The sequence below is a fragment of the Rhinichthys klamathensis genome, unplaced genomic scaffold (assembly GCF_029890125.1).
Source record: "Rhinichthys klamathensis goyatoka isolate OS25496 unplaced genomic scaffold, OSU_Roscu_1.1 h1tg000107l_1, whole genome shotgun sequence".
Lineage (NCBI taxonomy): Eukaryota > Metazoa > Chordata > Actinopteri > Cypriniformes > Leuciscidae > Rhinichthys > Rhinichthys klamathensis.
The window spans coordinates 356,116-373,498 of NW_026606645.1; the positions used below are offsets into that span (position 1 = coordinate 356,116).

The window sequence follows — 17,383 nt, forward strand, 5'->3', positions numbered from 1 at the left end:
CTGCTTTCGTTCCAAAGTTCAAGAATGAAGCTGTGGAACAGCTTTTTTTTCCCCACCACCGAAGTTTGACCTTGGACCATTTAGAGTTTCACTCTCATTGCTCTGAGATCTTAATTAATACATTAAAAAACATGGCACTTTAAAAATCCTGCTTTAAAGAGGATATCTTCTACTGTCTAGTTCACTTATAATGTTAGTCAAGGTTTCCTTCACTAAACAGTTGTAATTTAGTTGTGAGTGACCACGTTATTTCACAAGGTGCACCTTTGAGAATTCTGTGCTTGTCTATTCTATTGCATGTGGAAAATACCAATATATTTATAAGTCATGATCTAATTTTAGTAAGTTAAGGTTGTCTTGTCGTTATTCATGCATGAATTCAAATGACTACAGTCTTAGTTAAGTCAGTGCGTTCATAAAAAAAACAAAATGACCCCCAACCCCTTAATCTGTTATTTCAGAGCAGTTTAACTGTCAACCAACAACAGTGAGTAGAAACGTTCAGTAATACAATAAAAAAAAAAAAACAATAGGACAAATACAACAGAAAAAAGATTCACATGAAATGAACAATTTAGCCTATTGCTTATAATAGCCTACAGAAATTGAATAAAGTAATCAAATTATTAAAAATTACACAAATTGTTAAAGTTACTAATGTTATTCAGTGAAGAGCAGTGAATGATTCTCTCGTTTTCTTTTGTTGTTTGAATAATATTAAATGACAGAGAGAGCAGCGGGTTTATTGGGCTGCTGTCACTTTAAGACCATGTACTGACCTAATACACTGACATGCATTCGATTACTATCCAAGCTGTTTATGATCACTGAAGATATAACGTTTAAGTTAAAAAGTCCCCAAGATGGACATTCTGACATATCTTTGCATGTATTTGTCTGTTTAAGCGCACACCCAAAGCCCAAAATAGCCTGTACTTGTCCATGTTGTGTGTGTGTGTGTGTGTGTGTAAACGTATCGATTAATTCATAGTAAGCAGCATTTTGACTTCTTGACTTCAACAAAACCAGACGTTACCACACAAATCACTTTTTTAGGGTTTCTGACAAAACCCATTTACAACGTTATTTTTCTGAACAAATGAAATACATTTTCAATGAAAAAAATGAAAAGTTAATAATCCTGTTATTTCCTTTTTCCACACTCTGGCAGAGACTGAAAACTACTGAAGCGAGTACACAAGGCTGAATAAATTGTGTGTATGTGCATAAATCAAACCTTCTCTCGGCCTCAAAATACATTTAATAACCAGCACCTCAATGAGAGCAGCTATCGCAATGCGGCTCTTTTCAAAGCCAACAATATCACAAATTAAGAACTTGCAGAAGCTCAGTTTAAAAAAAAGAAGCTTTTTTTGTCCGTTTTGGCTTTGTAAATGTTTAAGGGTACTAGAGGCTAGTACTTTTATAATAATATTCAATATTTACACAAAGACTCTCCTGGTTCCACAAACAGCGATGAGAGCTTTAGTGTAGGTTCTACCAGGAAGACTCTAATGCCACGTCATTTATTCATATTAATAGGTCTGGCCAATCACTGCTTGACACCTGGAGTATACTGTATAAGCAATTTACTCTGTTTCACATTAGCAGTTGATGACGCTGGATTCCCCAGGATTCGGACTAAGGACGGGGCCTATACGCCAAAAAACTTTTCTCTACAGCTAAACACGAACCATTACCGTCTCTTAATACTTTACGGAATAAATACCATGCAAACGTTCACCTGCCCTAACTTTGCTGGCCATATGCTTACAGTGTTTTTCTATATACACACTTACACTATACATACTATGCTACTCCAAAAAATGCTTACAGTAACTACTGTATAGGAAACGTCTCTGTACTTTATGCCTTCCCATGAAAGCTTAATTATCTGCCACGGAAGGCATTTGACTACATTCATTAAAGCACTCCTGAATTTATCTACCCGGGTGAGTTGGAAATAATTGTCTTGAAATATGCAAATATCTTGAGGGAACACCATAGGATGCACCTGGCCTCTTATGGCCTTGGTTATTATATTACTATCTATTAGACCTGATAACTCCCATGAGATAGTCTTACACTTATACTGCACTGTACTGTACTGTACTTACACACGGATACTGCACACTTATATGATAACTCGTATGAGGCAGAATGCACATCAAATTCATCAGGATATTTAAAGGTTGAGCAATTCAAAATCACATGAAATCATGCACCGTTTTCATTATCGAGTTTATGAAACAAAGTCTGTTTTTAATGATCGCATTGTAGACATTTAAATACATTTTTAGGCAAGACTGCTCAAAAATTTAGGGTCAGTAAGATTTTGTATTGTTTTTAAAAGAACTCTCTTTATTTTATCAAGTCTTTATTTATTTGATTAAAAATACAGTAGAAACAGTAACATTGTAACAAAAATATTACTACAGTTTAAACTAACTGCTTTTTTTGAATATATAATTTTGAAATGTTAAGTTTTCAGCAAGAAATTTTTCTTATTATCAATGTTGAAAACCATTGTACAGCTCAGTATTTTTGTGGAAACCCTGATACATTTTTCTTTGATAAACAGAAAGTTCAAAAGAACAGCATTTATTTAAAGGTGCTATACGTAACTTTTAGCGGCCTCTAGTGGTGATGTTTCAGATTGCAACCAAATTTTACAAGAGCGCTCGTGCTCGAACTCATAGACAATACCGTCAATTACGCAAATATCTCGGCGAATACTTGACGGATTCGGCGAGCACCGAGCTCGTTGGGACCATCTAGTCGAGCTGAAAAGAACCATATAAGTTCCATAGTTTTTGGTGGTGTTTTCGCGGTGATATTAGCAGAAAACCATCGGACGCGCTGCAAAATTGTGGACGCCGGTGACGTCACGATCTCAGAAGAAAATCGCTCGTATCTCTGGAACGCAAAGACCCAGAGAGCTCAAATTCGGGGGAGGAGGTCCCAGGGGAACCCTTGCCCGAACGCTAGAGTGGCGGGCCTCAGGGATGCCCCCTACCGGATCGCCGTTCGCTGGGACCCCCGATTTCAAACGGCTATAACTCAGGGAGCCGGGCGAGTTGGACCTCGGGGGTGGGCTCGTTCGAAAGGCCCCGTCCAGCACTACGAACGATTAGAGTCTTGGGAATATTGATCAAAGATTGACTAAGATATAAGCCGAAAACGTGTGCCTTTAACCGGACGTAACTCCCTGACCGTCTACAATAGACTGTATATAAGGAGAGAGGCTCGGGAGCGCGCATGCACGTCACATCCGTTGGATTTCGCGGTAAATCCAACCCGGAGACTTCACATAGAAATAGGAATACTGGCCTTCAGAGGTAATAGCAAAACTCGACAAGTGGATCATTTTAATGTGTGATTACAACCCCTTCACACACAGGCAATAAAAAAGGATTAATTTTAGTAGAAAAGTTACATAGAGCACCTTTAAATTAAAATAATTTTTTTTTTAACAATTTAAAAGTCTTTACTAACACTTTTGATCAATTTTATACATTCTTTTTAAAAAAAGTACCGACCCCAAACATTTGAACAGTTAGTGTATATATTTAGTCAAAATTTACCCTACTTGTCTTGACATAAGGGTGTTAAAAAATATCCAATTTTTTCATAAAACCTACTACATGATTACTCAGCCAGATCTCACGGCAATTCGTATGAATTTTACGAGGTGGCTAATTCGTACTAATTCATACGACCTCACTCGTACAAATTCGTACGATTTTTGCTAATTCGTACATATTTTACGAGTTACCAAATTCGTATGAATTCGTACAAATGACCTACCCCTGACCCCGCCCCTAAACCTACCCATCACGTGGTTTTAGACAAGTCGTACAAATTCGTACGAGTGAGGTCGTATGAATTAGTACGAATTAGCCACCTTTTAATCACTCGTACGAATTCGTACGAATTGGTCGTGAGATAGCGTTGGATTACCTGCACACACACCGAGGACAGACATCACTGCAGAACACTCACATACAGACTCCCAGAAAGGATAGACATCATTTAGAAATCTAATTATCATTTCCCGTTCATCTAAAATGATTGGGTTGGTAACTAAACTGCATACTGCCATTTGATTAATCGCCCTCTGGTTACCAGCATATTTTTATGCAGGGTCACTAACTTCATTACTGAAATGCTGGGTCAACAGCAAAGCATTGTCTGAGAAGTAAGAGATTGCTGAACATATCAGATTTCTTTCTGAGAGACCTTGGTTTATGAGCCCAGCTGGATCGTTTCCTGTCCCGCTATAATACAGGGTGTTTGGCCACTGCATTTCCGATGGAAGCTCCATCTTTCCAAGCTAAAGGGCCACACAGTCTGCTGAGCATCTCCACTCCAATCTGCTGCTGGTAGAAGCTGCCAGATCTAGTGATCAGAGGCCAGTTTCACCATTTGTTTCATGATTGTAGAGCTTTAGATTAGTGGAAGTTAAAGAAATAGCTCAAAAATAAAAACTGAAATGAATGAAACATGAAGGGTGTTCTCAGCCCTTTAAGATCCTCAACGTCTGATCCATTCATGCTATTCTAATGCACATACATTCTCCGATCAATGAGCTGTGTGTTGCATGCATATCTTAAAAGGGTAATGACAATCAACGATAGAGACGCCATTAAGCAGCTATTGTAGCTTCAACAGACTATTAATACAGGGTTGATTTAAAAGTTGTGTTTGTACTGTCACACTATTTAAACAAATGCAATTGCATGGGAACCTATGAGAACCTTTAAACCACACTGTATTTATCTGTTTCTTTCTGATGTTTGAGGACCTACCACAGGGACAGGGATTTTATCTACTTTCTTAAAGAAACAAACAGTCACAAAGGTGTATTACGCAACATGATTGTAATACATTTCCCCAGTAGCATGTACACAGATTGAACAGATTGAATTCTTACCTCCATAAAGAGCTTTCCGTGACACTTCCCAGATTGAAGTCGTACAGTTTGGTCAGCATGAGGATCACCTGTACAAAAACACAAGAGGTTGTAAAAAGTTAAATGTATATCTAGTGCAGCGCAGACTGACATGCGATCTGCAAGCAATCACATCAAGACCGCATGGCACAAGCTAATTGGCCTCTGCTGATGAGAGCCAATGAGATTGCTTGCTCAACATTTAAATAGTCTGGTTCATTGTTTGCTGTAAGCATAGGCGTCATTTACGGGGGGGACGGGTGGGACATGTCCCCACCACTTTTTGCCAGGGTCGATATTGTCCCCACCACTTATGAAACATCTCGCGTCACAGATGTACCAATACAAATAAAACATCTCCAGTTAACTAGCAGCATTCGTTTCATTCATTTGTTAAATAAGAGGCGATCTAGCACTGAAATGTTTTGTCTTCACTCGGACGCGCGCTTCAATCCGTTGCAGAGATTCTATTCGTTCCAGAGAAATCACAATTCAAAATGCACACAAACGTGTCCCTGCTTCTCTGGGTTCTAATCCGCACTCGTATAGTTTTTTTTTTCCCTCATCAAAACCGATAATGTTTATCAGTGATAAAGTATATCAAGATTCTTGATATACAACCACTGATAAACATTATCGGTTTTGATGAGGGAAAAAAAACTATACGAGTGCGGATTAGAACCCTCAACCTCCGACACGCTTGGCAAAAATTCTGCCACTGGACCATTACAGTACATACGCAACGCAGGCGCAACGCAGGCAACATATATTAGATCTCATTTTACAACCAATTAAACCCAAGTACCATCACATTTTTGTTCGGACATCATCACATCTTTGTATACATTTTTATTTATTTAAATCAGTAAGCTACAGGACATCGTCTTCTAAACCATGACCTGCGCGAAAGAGAAAAAAGAATGAATGCGTCATTGTACCCAGCACTTTTGAAAATGCCCTTCCGAATGCGTCTCTGTCCCCAGCACATTTCAAACCAAACTGACGCCAATGGGTGTAAGCTAGTCCTGCAGTTCGCTATCAGAGTTCCTCTGAACCCCTCCACCTCCCCCAGCTCCACCTTCCTAGATCTGCTAGGGGATTTACAGTATGTATGTCTATTTATGAAGCAGCAGCATATCCTACATGCTCACAGCAGCATGTCTGTGTCTCTATTAGCTGTGGCAAGTCCATACTTGCTCTTCAGCAGCAATAATGATCAACAGCAGCAGCATAGCATAGCAGATCTAGTCCGCCAAGGCCAAGTACAAATACACAGAGAAGTCCAAATTAAACATGATTTAATGACTCGTAAATGTAAGTACACATTGATGGCATAAGGCACGAAACGAGCAGTTTGTGTGAGAAAATAAATAGTATTTATATCGTCTTTACCTCTTGTAAACACAGCCACGTCCAAGTGATCTGAGGGCGCGGGCGCTTCGGTCTTTTCCGGCAAGCGCCGGAAAGCGCCAGAAGTGATCTCTCGCGCGTGTACGTCACTCATACAATTGTTTTAGTTTTTTAGTTTTTTAGTTTTTTTATTGTTTTCTTTTATGATGGTTTAAACATCCCGGATAAGCGCAAATTAGTACCATTTTAATTAGCTGTCTTATCTACAATCTCTGTTCTGTGTAAACAATGAGTGACATACACGCGCGAGAGATCACTTCCGGCGCTTTTCGGCGCTTGCCGGAAAAGACCGAAGCGCCCGCGCCCTCAGATCACTTGGATGTGGCTGTGGTTACAAGAGGTAAAAACAATATAAATACTGTTCGTTTTCTCACACAAACCGCTCGTTTCGTGTATTAGGCCATCAATGTGTACTTACATTTACGAGTCATTAAATCATGTTTAATTTGGACTTCTCTGTGCATGCTCTTTGAGGTGGTGACCATAGACCTGCATTATATGACTGACAGACAAGAACGGTTTGACCTAAAAATATCAAAATTGAAACTACTGCGGAAACAAAGACACCTACATCTTGGATGCCCTTGAGGTAAGCTAAAACAAACCTAAAATTTATTTCAAAGTGAACTATCCCTTTAACACTGCCATATTCAATAACATGCTAAAACTATTCCAAGAGTTGTCATGATTTATATATTTATATACACTTAATTAATCTAATCAAAATTGATTCATGATTGACAAAAAAAAATCTAACTGGTCACCATTTCAATTAATTTCTGCCTTAATTGTAAAAGTCTTACGGTGTGACAAATTAATCAATAAAATATGACTGTAGATCATAAAAGCTGCGTGCATGATTAAAAAAATAGCAAAATGCTGTTTAAGGTTGTTTTAGAGTACAGGATGCCATAAGCATGTCCACTTCTCAAAAACATTTCAAACACTCCCATAAATCTGTGTCCCATATATATGTTACTTGCCAGTTAAAATTAAATAAAAAAAATGAATTTTAGATTCTATTTTTCATGCATAAGAGCAGGGACGAGGCGGATAGAGAGAACCCAGATGCAAGCACCAGTTTATTTGAGAAACACATACACAGATAATCCAATCCAAGAGCAAGAGAAAAATCCACACAGAAGGCAGGGGATCGACAACAGGAACACACAAACAGGAGCAACAACCAACAACCAACAAACAACAGCTGAAGCACAGAGGTTTAAATAGACAGGTTAACAAGGGGCTCATGATGAGGGACAGGTGTTGGTGATTTGTTGTCATGGGAACTAATTAGGGTAACTATGGTGACAAACAAGGTACAAGGCAAAACAGGAACCAAACACAGGAAGTGAACACAGAAACAATGGGAACTGAGAAAGAATACACTTCAACATAAAAGTTATTACAGAACACAAGACACAGCACAGGGTTTGTGACAAAATCGACTCTTAGCAGAAAAGTCCTCATCAAATCTGAATCAGAATCATTATCGAATCACCCATTATATAAAGTGCTCAATAAATCAACCTCAAAATTCACAAATCCTCACATCTTGCAGCTCTTCGTCTCAGCATAAAACACCATTAAATGATGCATCAGGCTTCCTCCTTGACACCCTAATAATTCATCTCCTCATTACTTAATCATATCATGCTGAATCTAAATACAGCGCTGTAAATATCCTTTATGAGATTCTTAAGGTGCACGAGACTGTGCTAACTAGGTCAGTCAAATTCCTCCAGGAAAATTAGAGATGGGAAAGAGAGCGAGGAAATTCATGCCTGGAGCGGAAAAAAAAGTAGACTCATAAACGTACAATCTATTTATGCTCCAAGAGTGAATTCATACCTGTATAAACCTCAAAGCCTTTTGAAGGAACGCGGATCGTTATGGGGGAAGAGTTCATCTATTCTCTCAGAACATGGTTACAATAACAAGCGTGGGAAAAAAATACATATTAACTCATTGAAAAGCCCTTCAATCATAGGGTAGAGCACATTCTGATTCAAGATATCATGTTAAAATTGAAGCATCTGTACTAGAAATTATGTCATAGCATGTCATTAATTTACAAGGACAGTCAACCAAATCATTTCAGGAGGAAAACAAGGAAATCAGCCATAACGGCTTTCTACGTGTGACAAAAAGAGAAAAGGGTGAAGAACCATTCAAACAGAAGGGTACTCTGGGAAAGAAATGGAACAATGAAATTCTTCTAAAGCTCAAAGAATACTGCAAATCTCCATGTAAAACAGGCTTTAGTCCACCAGACGACACCTTTAACGCTATAGTCAATTCGTTCAGCAATATTGGGAACAGCCTGAACTGCTGAGATCTCTTGTTCTCTATTTGAAAAGCTGCCCTGACATTTACATACAGTTCAGTAACTGGGAGCAAAGCACCAGTGCACTGTTCAACCACGGGAACAGCTCTGTGTAACATGAAGACAGACAGAAAAGACTTCTGGAGTTTGTCAAAAGAGCATACAGCGGCTGCAAAAAGTATGTCGACACTTAAAGGGATAGTTCACTCAAAAATGCTGATTTTGTCATCATTTACTCATCCTCAAGTTGTTCCAAACATGTACAGTATGAGTTTCTTTCTTCTGTTGAACTCAAAAGATGATATTTTACAGAATGTTGGTAATCAAACAGTTGACGGGAGCCATAGACTTCCACAGAAAAAATACTACGTAAGTCAATGGCTCCCGTCAACCAATATCCTTTAAAATATCTTATTTTGTGTTCAACAGAAGAAAGAAACTCATACAGGTTTGGAACAATGTATCATGTATACATTTCCAACCCCACTTGAAGAACACATGACTTCATACATCCACCAAAAATTCATTTGATTCCAGTTGGTTAAAAACCTTTACAAAAACAATTAGGAAAAAGTACTTAAGTATGGTGACTTAAAGGTGAACTAAGTAACTTTTTTACCTTAACCGAACAGCTTTGGAGTCACTGTAATGTTTATATTACTGATTTCGTGTTGAATGGTGGTCGTCTCGCACCCCCCTGGTGCCTGTGAGCCGCAAAACCACCCTTGCAACTTTGGGTCGGCGGGCCGCCGGCCTCAGTGTTAGGAAGTATCGTGTGATATCAGGTCTCGCGAGGTAACGAATTGCTTTATGGCAAAAAACAGATCTGATAAAATTCTGATAAAATTAGCATCAAACAGAAATAACCCGGCGCCGTATACATGTGGTGTTCGAGGCGCACATACAATACAGACTGCCGACAGTTAAACAGGGTGCGCGCAGCTCTTAAAGGGGCCATACCTTATTTCCACTCGTTACAGCGTCCATCCTACTGAACAGGTACCGGTGTACAGGGGGAGGGGATCCGGCCGTGAGTGCGAGCCATCTCTGCGTGAGTGCTATTCACGACAGTACAAGTACTCCACAGCGACTCTAGGGGTCGCTGTTTGACAAAAACGGAATTCCTACTTAGTGCTGCTTTAAGTATCCAAAAGGTCTAAATACTCTTTTGGGAACACACTTAAATAGTGACCCAATTTCAATATATGAATAGGTTTTGTGGTTAGATGGAAACGAGGTAGCTTTTTAGAAAGAAAAAAAAAGAAAAGAAAGAAAAAAACATTTATACTGTATGAGTGGTGCAAAAGAACTCTATTCCTTCAGTGAATTACGCTGGCGATAGCATCATGCTGTGTGCTTTTCTCATCAACAGTGTGCATGTTGTTAAAAGGAACAATGGATAGTGCAATATACAGGCAAACACTGCAAGAGGACCTGCTTCAGTCTGCTGGATCATCTTACTGGGACAATGATCTCAAACAATAAGGCAATTTAAAATAGAGAGTTTAAGAAGAAAAATATGCATATCCAGTGACACAGTGGAAGATTAATCCAATTGAAAATCAGTGGCACTTTTTATTTAAAAAAAAGTGCTGTAAAATCTTCTTCTTGTTAATGGTGGTTCATTCTTTAAATCATGCACCACCTACAGTAGCCTACTTTAAATAATGTATAGCCTGACTATATTGGCGTTTGTTTAGGTCCTTAAATGATTAGAGATCTGGTATTACGCTTCAGCTCCTCCGTTTTCTGCTCAAATCTCCATAACTCAGACACAAGCATCGCACCGCTCTAAATTCTGTTTTCTATATTGCTGAACTTAAGATTACAACCTCTCTTCCATTCCTATATCTGATTTCACCTCATCAAATACACCGTTAATTATCAGATTAAAAAGCAGTGGACTGATCTCATTGCCCTGCAGGGTTGTAAAGTCCTTATGCCACTATAAGGGATGTCATTTTGCTGACTTCAATCACATGCAGGATTGCCAGGTCTGAGTAACAAAACTAGCCCAATGTTCCTATCCCAAATATAAAAAATGTATGCCACTCAAATACATAATTTACAGTCACTATATGCTAATGTCTGTTTTCATAAAGGAGCTTCCTACCAACCTTTTTCAGCCCAACAGTTTAAAAAGGAGACCAATTACGTGGGAAAACCGCAGACTTGGCAAACCTGATCACATGCCGTACCTCCAAAATCCCCAAATCCCACCCTTCAAAGACTGTTAACCAATGGGATGCCATGCATTCCTGAATGCATAAAATGATGATAGATAGAGGGATAGAGGGCATTTCTGATTGGCTAAAAAGTGTGGGCCACTCCCCTGGCTCTTATTCGCCTTTGGCTAAGCAACACCCTAGAATGTAGATTGACCAATCACAGCGCAGCCAAGAACGAGCTCCCACAGAGGTCCGACACTTTTTCACAGCGCTCCATTGACTTTAACACAGGCATCTCATATTTTTGGTCTCGGCAGGCTATTACCGTCGTAGTTTTATCAAAAATATGGTTAAACGTTGTGCCTGGGCCATTTGTAACACAGATACGCGTTTCCCAGAGAGGTTGGAGGGGGGTGTCCGTTTTTTTCCCTTCCCAAACCGAAGTCAAATCCTGACAAGTGTCGTCTAGCACACGCTGCTGATAAATACAACGTTATACTCGCGTAGTCCGTTTGCTTTGTAATAACGATTATAGAAGTGAATAGAGACCTACCCAGCTTTGCACGAACAGTGTTGCTCCTTGATATTGTTAGTCCCAGCCTCCGTCTCGATTAGTAGGATATGCGGTGGTTCATTTTTTGACTGTGACCGGTATGCTTTTGCCTCTATTTGGATGGCTTGTTGTTCCTTGCGTTTCACCTGTATGTCGTAAATATAGCCTTCGAACGTATATTGCAGCCGCTTTTGCCTACTTCTATCGGACACTTTATTTGCTGTTTTATAAAAGTTTGATAAAATTTCAGCAGGAAGAGCTGTCACAGCATAAGCCATGTTGATACCAGAGCCCAGATGAAGTTTGTTTGTCAGACGTAGCAACAGTAACTAAGGGGGGCGGGGCTTAGCCAAAGGCAAGTGATGGTGCGTTCTATTATAGCCAACGAACCGACTCAGACCTCGGATATGACGTCACGTCCACACTTCAAGCGTTCTATTATGTTTTGGGCGTCCGAGTCGGAGAAAAAAATGGACGCCACCCGTTGTAATGGTAGCACTGGCTGAGTACCAGGCGCTCCAAAATAAGTATGTGCTTCACCTTACAGAACACCGAGGAAGAACTTGAACTTGAAAATGTTCACTTTATTTCATGTTTTTCATGTTAATCTTCTGTTAGCAACGCTAGCAACGTAGTAATTGCACTCACAACAACCGATTCCCATACCTACAGGGGACGCAGTAATACGAGTGATTATAATCGTCATTTAAAAAAATACCAAAGCGGTTCAAAAACAATGAAAACAATTAAAACTTTCAAGTCACACAGGGCGCAGCCATCATTAATTCCGAAACGGAATTCTTGCTCGGTGTCCTCACGGTTGTCCGACGCCGGAAAGGAGAAATCCGAGGAAAGGGGGCGTGTTGCAACGCAACGTCTGTCTTCCGATTCGGATCTCCGAGACGGATAAATAATAGAACGCACCATTAGTGTCTGTCACAGAAACAGGTGTGATTTTTTTTAAAGTGATCTGTTATAAAATAAATAAAATAAATAAAATAATAAAATAAAATAATAAAACTTTAACCTCACAAATATTGTAGGATATAGTGCCTTTTAAAAGCAGACTTTTTGTGCATTTCATATTTATTTTCACTTGAATGTTTTCTAATATTAAACAACAATATATTTTAACAAATGTATAACTTGTAATTCAGTAAAATAAGCAAGGAAATTCTGCTTGTTAATTTTGCACACCTAATATAATACAACACAGCCATTAAAGCTGAAAAAATGACTTTAATACTGCTGATGCATGTTTCTGCGAGTAATGAGTATAAGCTGTTTACATGTTGAGCTTATTCTGATTAAGCTTCCCTCATTTACAAAGGCTCTGGCTTGATTGTCTGTGCATTCTGATTAGACTTATTAGACACTTCACTGCAGTGCTGTTCTGAGCACCTTATTAAGTCTTTTCTTAAGTTCTATAGTTATGTACGCTGAATTACATGCATAAACATATTTACAGACGAAACAAAACAGGAACATAATTAGTTGAAATAACACTAAAGTATTAGCTTGGGAAAACCCAGACAACTTCCGGCAAATTTAGATTTGCTCTGAAAGTTAGTCTGGCAAAGAGCTCATTCAAGCCCATTTCCAATCCGTCGAAATCGAGGCACCAATCAGAAACGTTGGGGCGGGCTTTACACGATGACGACAGCGCTGGGATTTTGAAGCAGATTTTGTAGCCTACATTACAAAGATGGATGCCGCCGTCGAACATCACTCGATCGAATCAGCTATCGCGTCTGTTTTAACCGATTTGAACGTTTCCTTTTTGTTAAAAACCGAGCAAAGAACAACACTCGGAGATGTTTCTCCTCCGCTCTGCATACGTCATCTCCTTCATCGCTCTGATTGGGTTTAGGTCTATCCGCGACGTCTGTTGGTGACGCCCCTCTGGAAATTATTTGTCTATGACGCTTTGCCAGACCATAACTCAGTTACAACTGACGAATGGTCTGGTTTTAACCAGGCTACTAAAGTATAGTTTTGAAAGGTGTAAACTAGATGAAAGGGGACAAATGCATTTATCTTTTCTTTGTTTTTATCAATACGGTACATAAATAAACAGTAAATGAAGCATTGAACGCTATTGGATTCCTGTTAGAGAAGTCATGTTGAACTTTTAAGAGGATAGTTCATGCAAAAATGCTCCGTAATGGTCAAATACATCCACTGCATTTGATATTGAGCATGTTTGTTTTGTACAGCAGTGAAAAATACATAGTTTCACAGGCTGAACTCTCCAAAAGGCTGTGGGTAGTGTTTTGGATGGATGGTATTGGGCCGTGCTCTTGTATTAGGGAGGAGAAGATCATTCCCACTGAAAAAAATAATATGTTGCACTCACACAGGTGTTGTCAAACCAAGTTATCCCAGTCTCGGACACCAAAAGCAATTCGGCAACAATTTCACATGTGGGAGAAGGCTGTGAAACCTATAAGGCCATCCACATAATTTTCACTATCTTAACAAATAGTGACATGCGGCCATAGCATTGCCAGTGCTAAATTGTCCAAGTCAAATTTGTTCTAGTTTATTTTCCTGCACAAAACTCGAAGTACTGTCTCTATACACCCAATTTATAACAGTCACAGCCCTTGGCTACGACTGAGTAATGTTTGGAGGGAAGAAAGCCTATTAACTATACTGTAAAAACAATCTACAGGCCTATTCAGACGGGATTAGTTTTACATCCTCTGTGATTTTAATCCTGTCCGAACTGGCCATGTCAGTGATTATTCTTAGACTTTTTTTACAGAGAAGAATTACACTGTCTTTTACCTACTATAAAACGTCCTGAAAAAAATACCCACAGGTGAAAGTAGTCCTGTGTGAATTGACTTGCCGGTAAAAAAAAATCCTTTGAATTGACTCTCAGCAGTCCTTGGACATTTGTTTCACTTCCTGTCTCATGTGCCATAGGCTGTGTTCGAAATTGCCCCACCTAAACACTCATTCACTATTCCCTACATTACTCCACTAATATAGTCCACTTGAAAGAGTGTATGAAAACGAGTTAGCGAATTCAGACACTGAGTGAGCCAGAAGGGATGCTGCTTTTGCATAGTTTGTGTTTGCTGTTTTTTTTTTCCTAAAGCTTGTTGAAAATGCTATGCCAAAAGTCCCTGGATGCATACTATTTTCGGTAGATTTTGGGAATGTGGATCCGCAGCACACAACAGTTAGATTGCCCACAACCCACTGTGGTTTGAAGAAGGATTCGGTTCAGAATTACAAACTACAAACATGGTAGATGTGCTTGAGAGCAACCTTTTAAGTGAGCATGGAACAGAAGCTGTGGTAGTTTTCTTCCCTGTTATAATATATATCAGAACAGTGAAAAGGCTTCTCGAACAAAAAAAAAAAAAAAAAAAACTAGGGCGGGACTTGATTTTGTCTATGGGGAATTGATTGAATGGTTGTGGTTTGCAATTGGTCGAATTCATGTGAGTGACAGGTTGTCCCGCCCTCACGCCATGTAAACACAGCGTCAGACTTTTTATCCAACGGGCTGAGTTTGAAAAAGTCCGTTTTTTAAAGAAACTTCAAAATAGCTGACATTGCCGTTGTTTTGCAGATTTCAAATGCACAACGCGTCATTTTCAGTGGCGTATTGACTGCCTTTAGGTTGTGTCGGCGTGTAAGGTCAATTGCTCATCCCTGGACAGCGTCTTTTACAGCAGCGCGGTAAACATTAGCCGAAGGACGGTGAGCCCTTCTGTCTCTTACATATGGGGAGTGTTGTAGGTGGCCTTGCGACTGCCAGATGAACTCCTACCGCAGTGTGCATATGTCGTATTACAAAGCTTGCCAATTAAACCTATCAATGTCAATCAGCAGCAGTCCATTAGATTCACACTTCATAAACTTTCATGCTGTATAAAGATACCACATGTACTGTATGTTGCCAAGATGTCTGTAAAGGAGCGCACTGTATCATCTGAAAAGCAATGCTTTCTATATTAAGTATTTAAAATTCACTATTAACATGGTGAATATGACATTTAAGCTGTTGCACTGTTAGAATTAACTTTATGGATGCCAAGTTTATTAATGTGGTATAGTTCAGATACACCACGCATAGACAGCATGTAAAAACAAGATGTAAACATGATGTAAATAAATAAATAAATAGGTTTGTCTATACAGTATGTGACAATGTTACTTTAGTATTATTTCTGTACTATTGGAGTATTTATAAATTATTTATTTAATTAACATATTTTTCATATTTAAACATTTTCAGGGTTTTTTTCTTCTTTTTAGTATGTTTTATAAAGTTGGATGTAATGCATTACTTTCTGTAATTTAATTTCTGAAGTTATTGCATTGAATACTGTTTAGAATAGAACAATTCTATACAAAACAATAGTAGATTTAACATCAAAATGTAACGTCTAATGTTAAAATGTATTTTTGAATGTATTATTAAAATGTATTATTGTTTTTGATGTAACCTTCTCCCTATACATATTTTAGTCAGTTTAAGATTAATTTATGCAATTGTATATTGTTTATTTGAACAGTAATCAGTAGTACTTTAGTACAGTGATCTAATTACACTGTTGAAGATGTAATTAGTAGCTATTAATACATTTTTGAGTAACTTTAATATTTTTTATTATGTATATTCATTTATTTTTATTTCAGTTTTATTTTTTATTAATTGTAGTACTTCAACAACTTAAACTCGTTTATTTTAGTTCGTAGCAAAAGCAACATTTATAATTCATTTATCAACATTTAAGCTTGTTTTTCATCCAATATTTATATTTTATTTTAGATTTATTTCAATTACGAAAACAATTGTAAAAGTTGTAGTTTTAGTTTACAATATTAAAACACTGGTATGTGAGTCTAGTCGTCTTATAGTAGGAATAGGGCATCAAAGTTTGATTTGTAGTGACATGTCTCATATAAAATTGCATAACAAGAACGCTGAGGGGAGAAGGTCCAGGAGAAGGACTGTTAAAATCCAAGATGAAACATGGTGTGAAGGACATGAAGGGAAACTTAGCTGTAGACCCAGATGTCTGAGACCAAGGCCACAGATTATGTGTCAATACAACTGTATTACACTGATCCAGGACCTTGAGGATACTCCGTTCTTGCGTTTGAGAAAACAGTTCAGTCAAGTCTGCAGTTATTTCCGTTATAAGACTCTTATTATGAATTTTCTTTTTGTTCTGTTACGTTCCACATATGTTTTGTATTTTGTATTTTTCTCTTTTCCTCTTTTCCTCTTGTGTGCTTTTGTTTCTACAAATTATACTTAGCTTGCATTCATTGGACTGAATTTGGCTGTCATATTGTCAGACAGCGAGTTTGTCTTTATTTGCATTTAGTTAACAGATGACAGCATATGCAAATGACAACATAAACATCATCAGCGAGGTAAAATGTAAACAATCCGATGTTAACAAGACACCCTTGTAATTTCTTTTGACAGAAAACTGAAAAGTAATTAGTGGTGGAGCATGAGAATAAACAAATATTTATTAGTTCATCATTGCCGTGTAAACACCCTGAGTTTCCAACGCTATCTCACGACCAATTCGTACGAATTTGTACGATTTGTCTAAACCCACGTGATGGGCAGGTTTAGGGGCGGGGTCAGGGGTAGGTCATTTGTACGAATTGGCCAACTCGTAAAATATGTACGATTTAGCAAAAATCGTACTAATTTGTACGAGTGAGGTCGTACGAATTGTTACGAATTAGCCACGTAAAATTCGTACGAATTGCCGTGAGATCGGGTTGGAGTTTCTGTTTACTAGGTCACTAGTATACCCTTGTTTGTTACCATAGTTACTGATATGTTCCACACCTGTTTCTAGTTTTTTTTTCTGCATCTTGTTTAGTTTATTTTAATAAAATACTGCTGCATTTAAATCCTCGCTTTAACTAGTACTCCCTGCAACTGAGTTTTGCCGACTTTTCAGACCCCTTTAGCGGCTTTTTCTCTT

General features: G+C 38.5%; 1 protein-coding gene across 5 annotated transcripts in view; it reads right to left on the reverse strand.

Moving 5' to 3' along the window:
* The window catches only part of LOC130087288 (VPS10 domain-containing receptor SorCS1), a 226,856-nt gene that overhangs the window by 96,428 nt on the left and 113,045 nt on the right, over positions 1 to 17,383 (reverse strand). For all 5 annotated transcript variants that reach the window (XR_008807349.1, XR_008807348.1, XM_056253541.1 and 2 more), the window contains exon 2: positions 4,934 to 5,001. Coding sequence is in view for 3 of the 5 variants with exons in the window: in XM_056253541.1 (XP_056109516.1) it covers positions 4,934 to 5,001 (68 nt within the window). In the remaining 2 variants the exon portion in view is untranslated. The remainder of the gene's footprint in view (positions 1 to 4,933; positions 5,002 to 17,383) is intronic.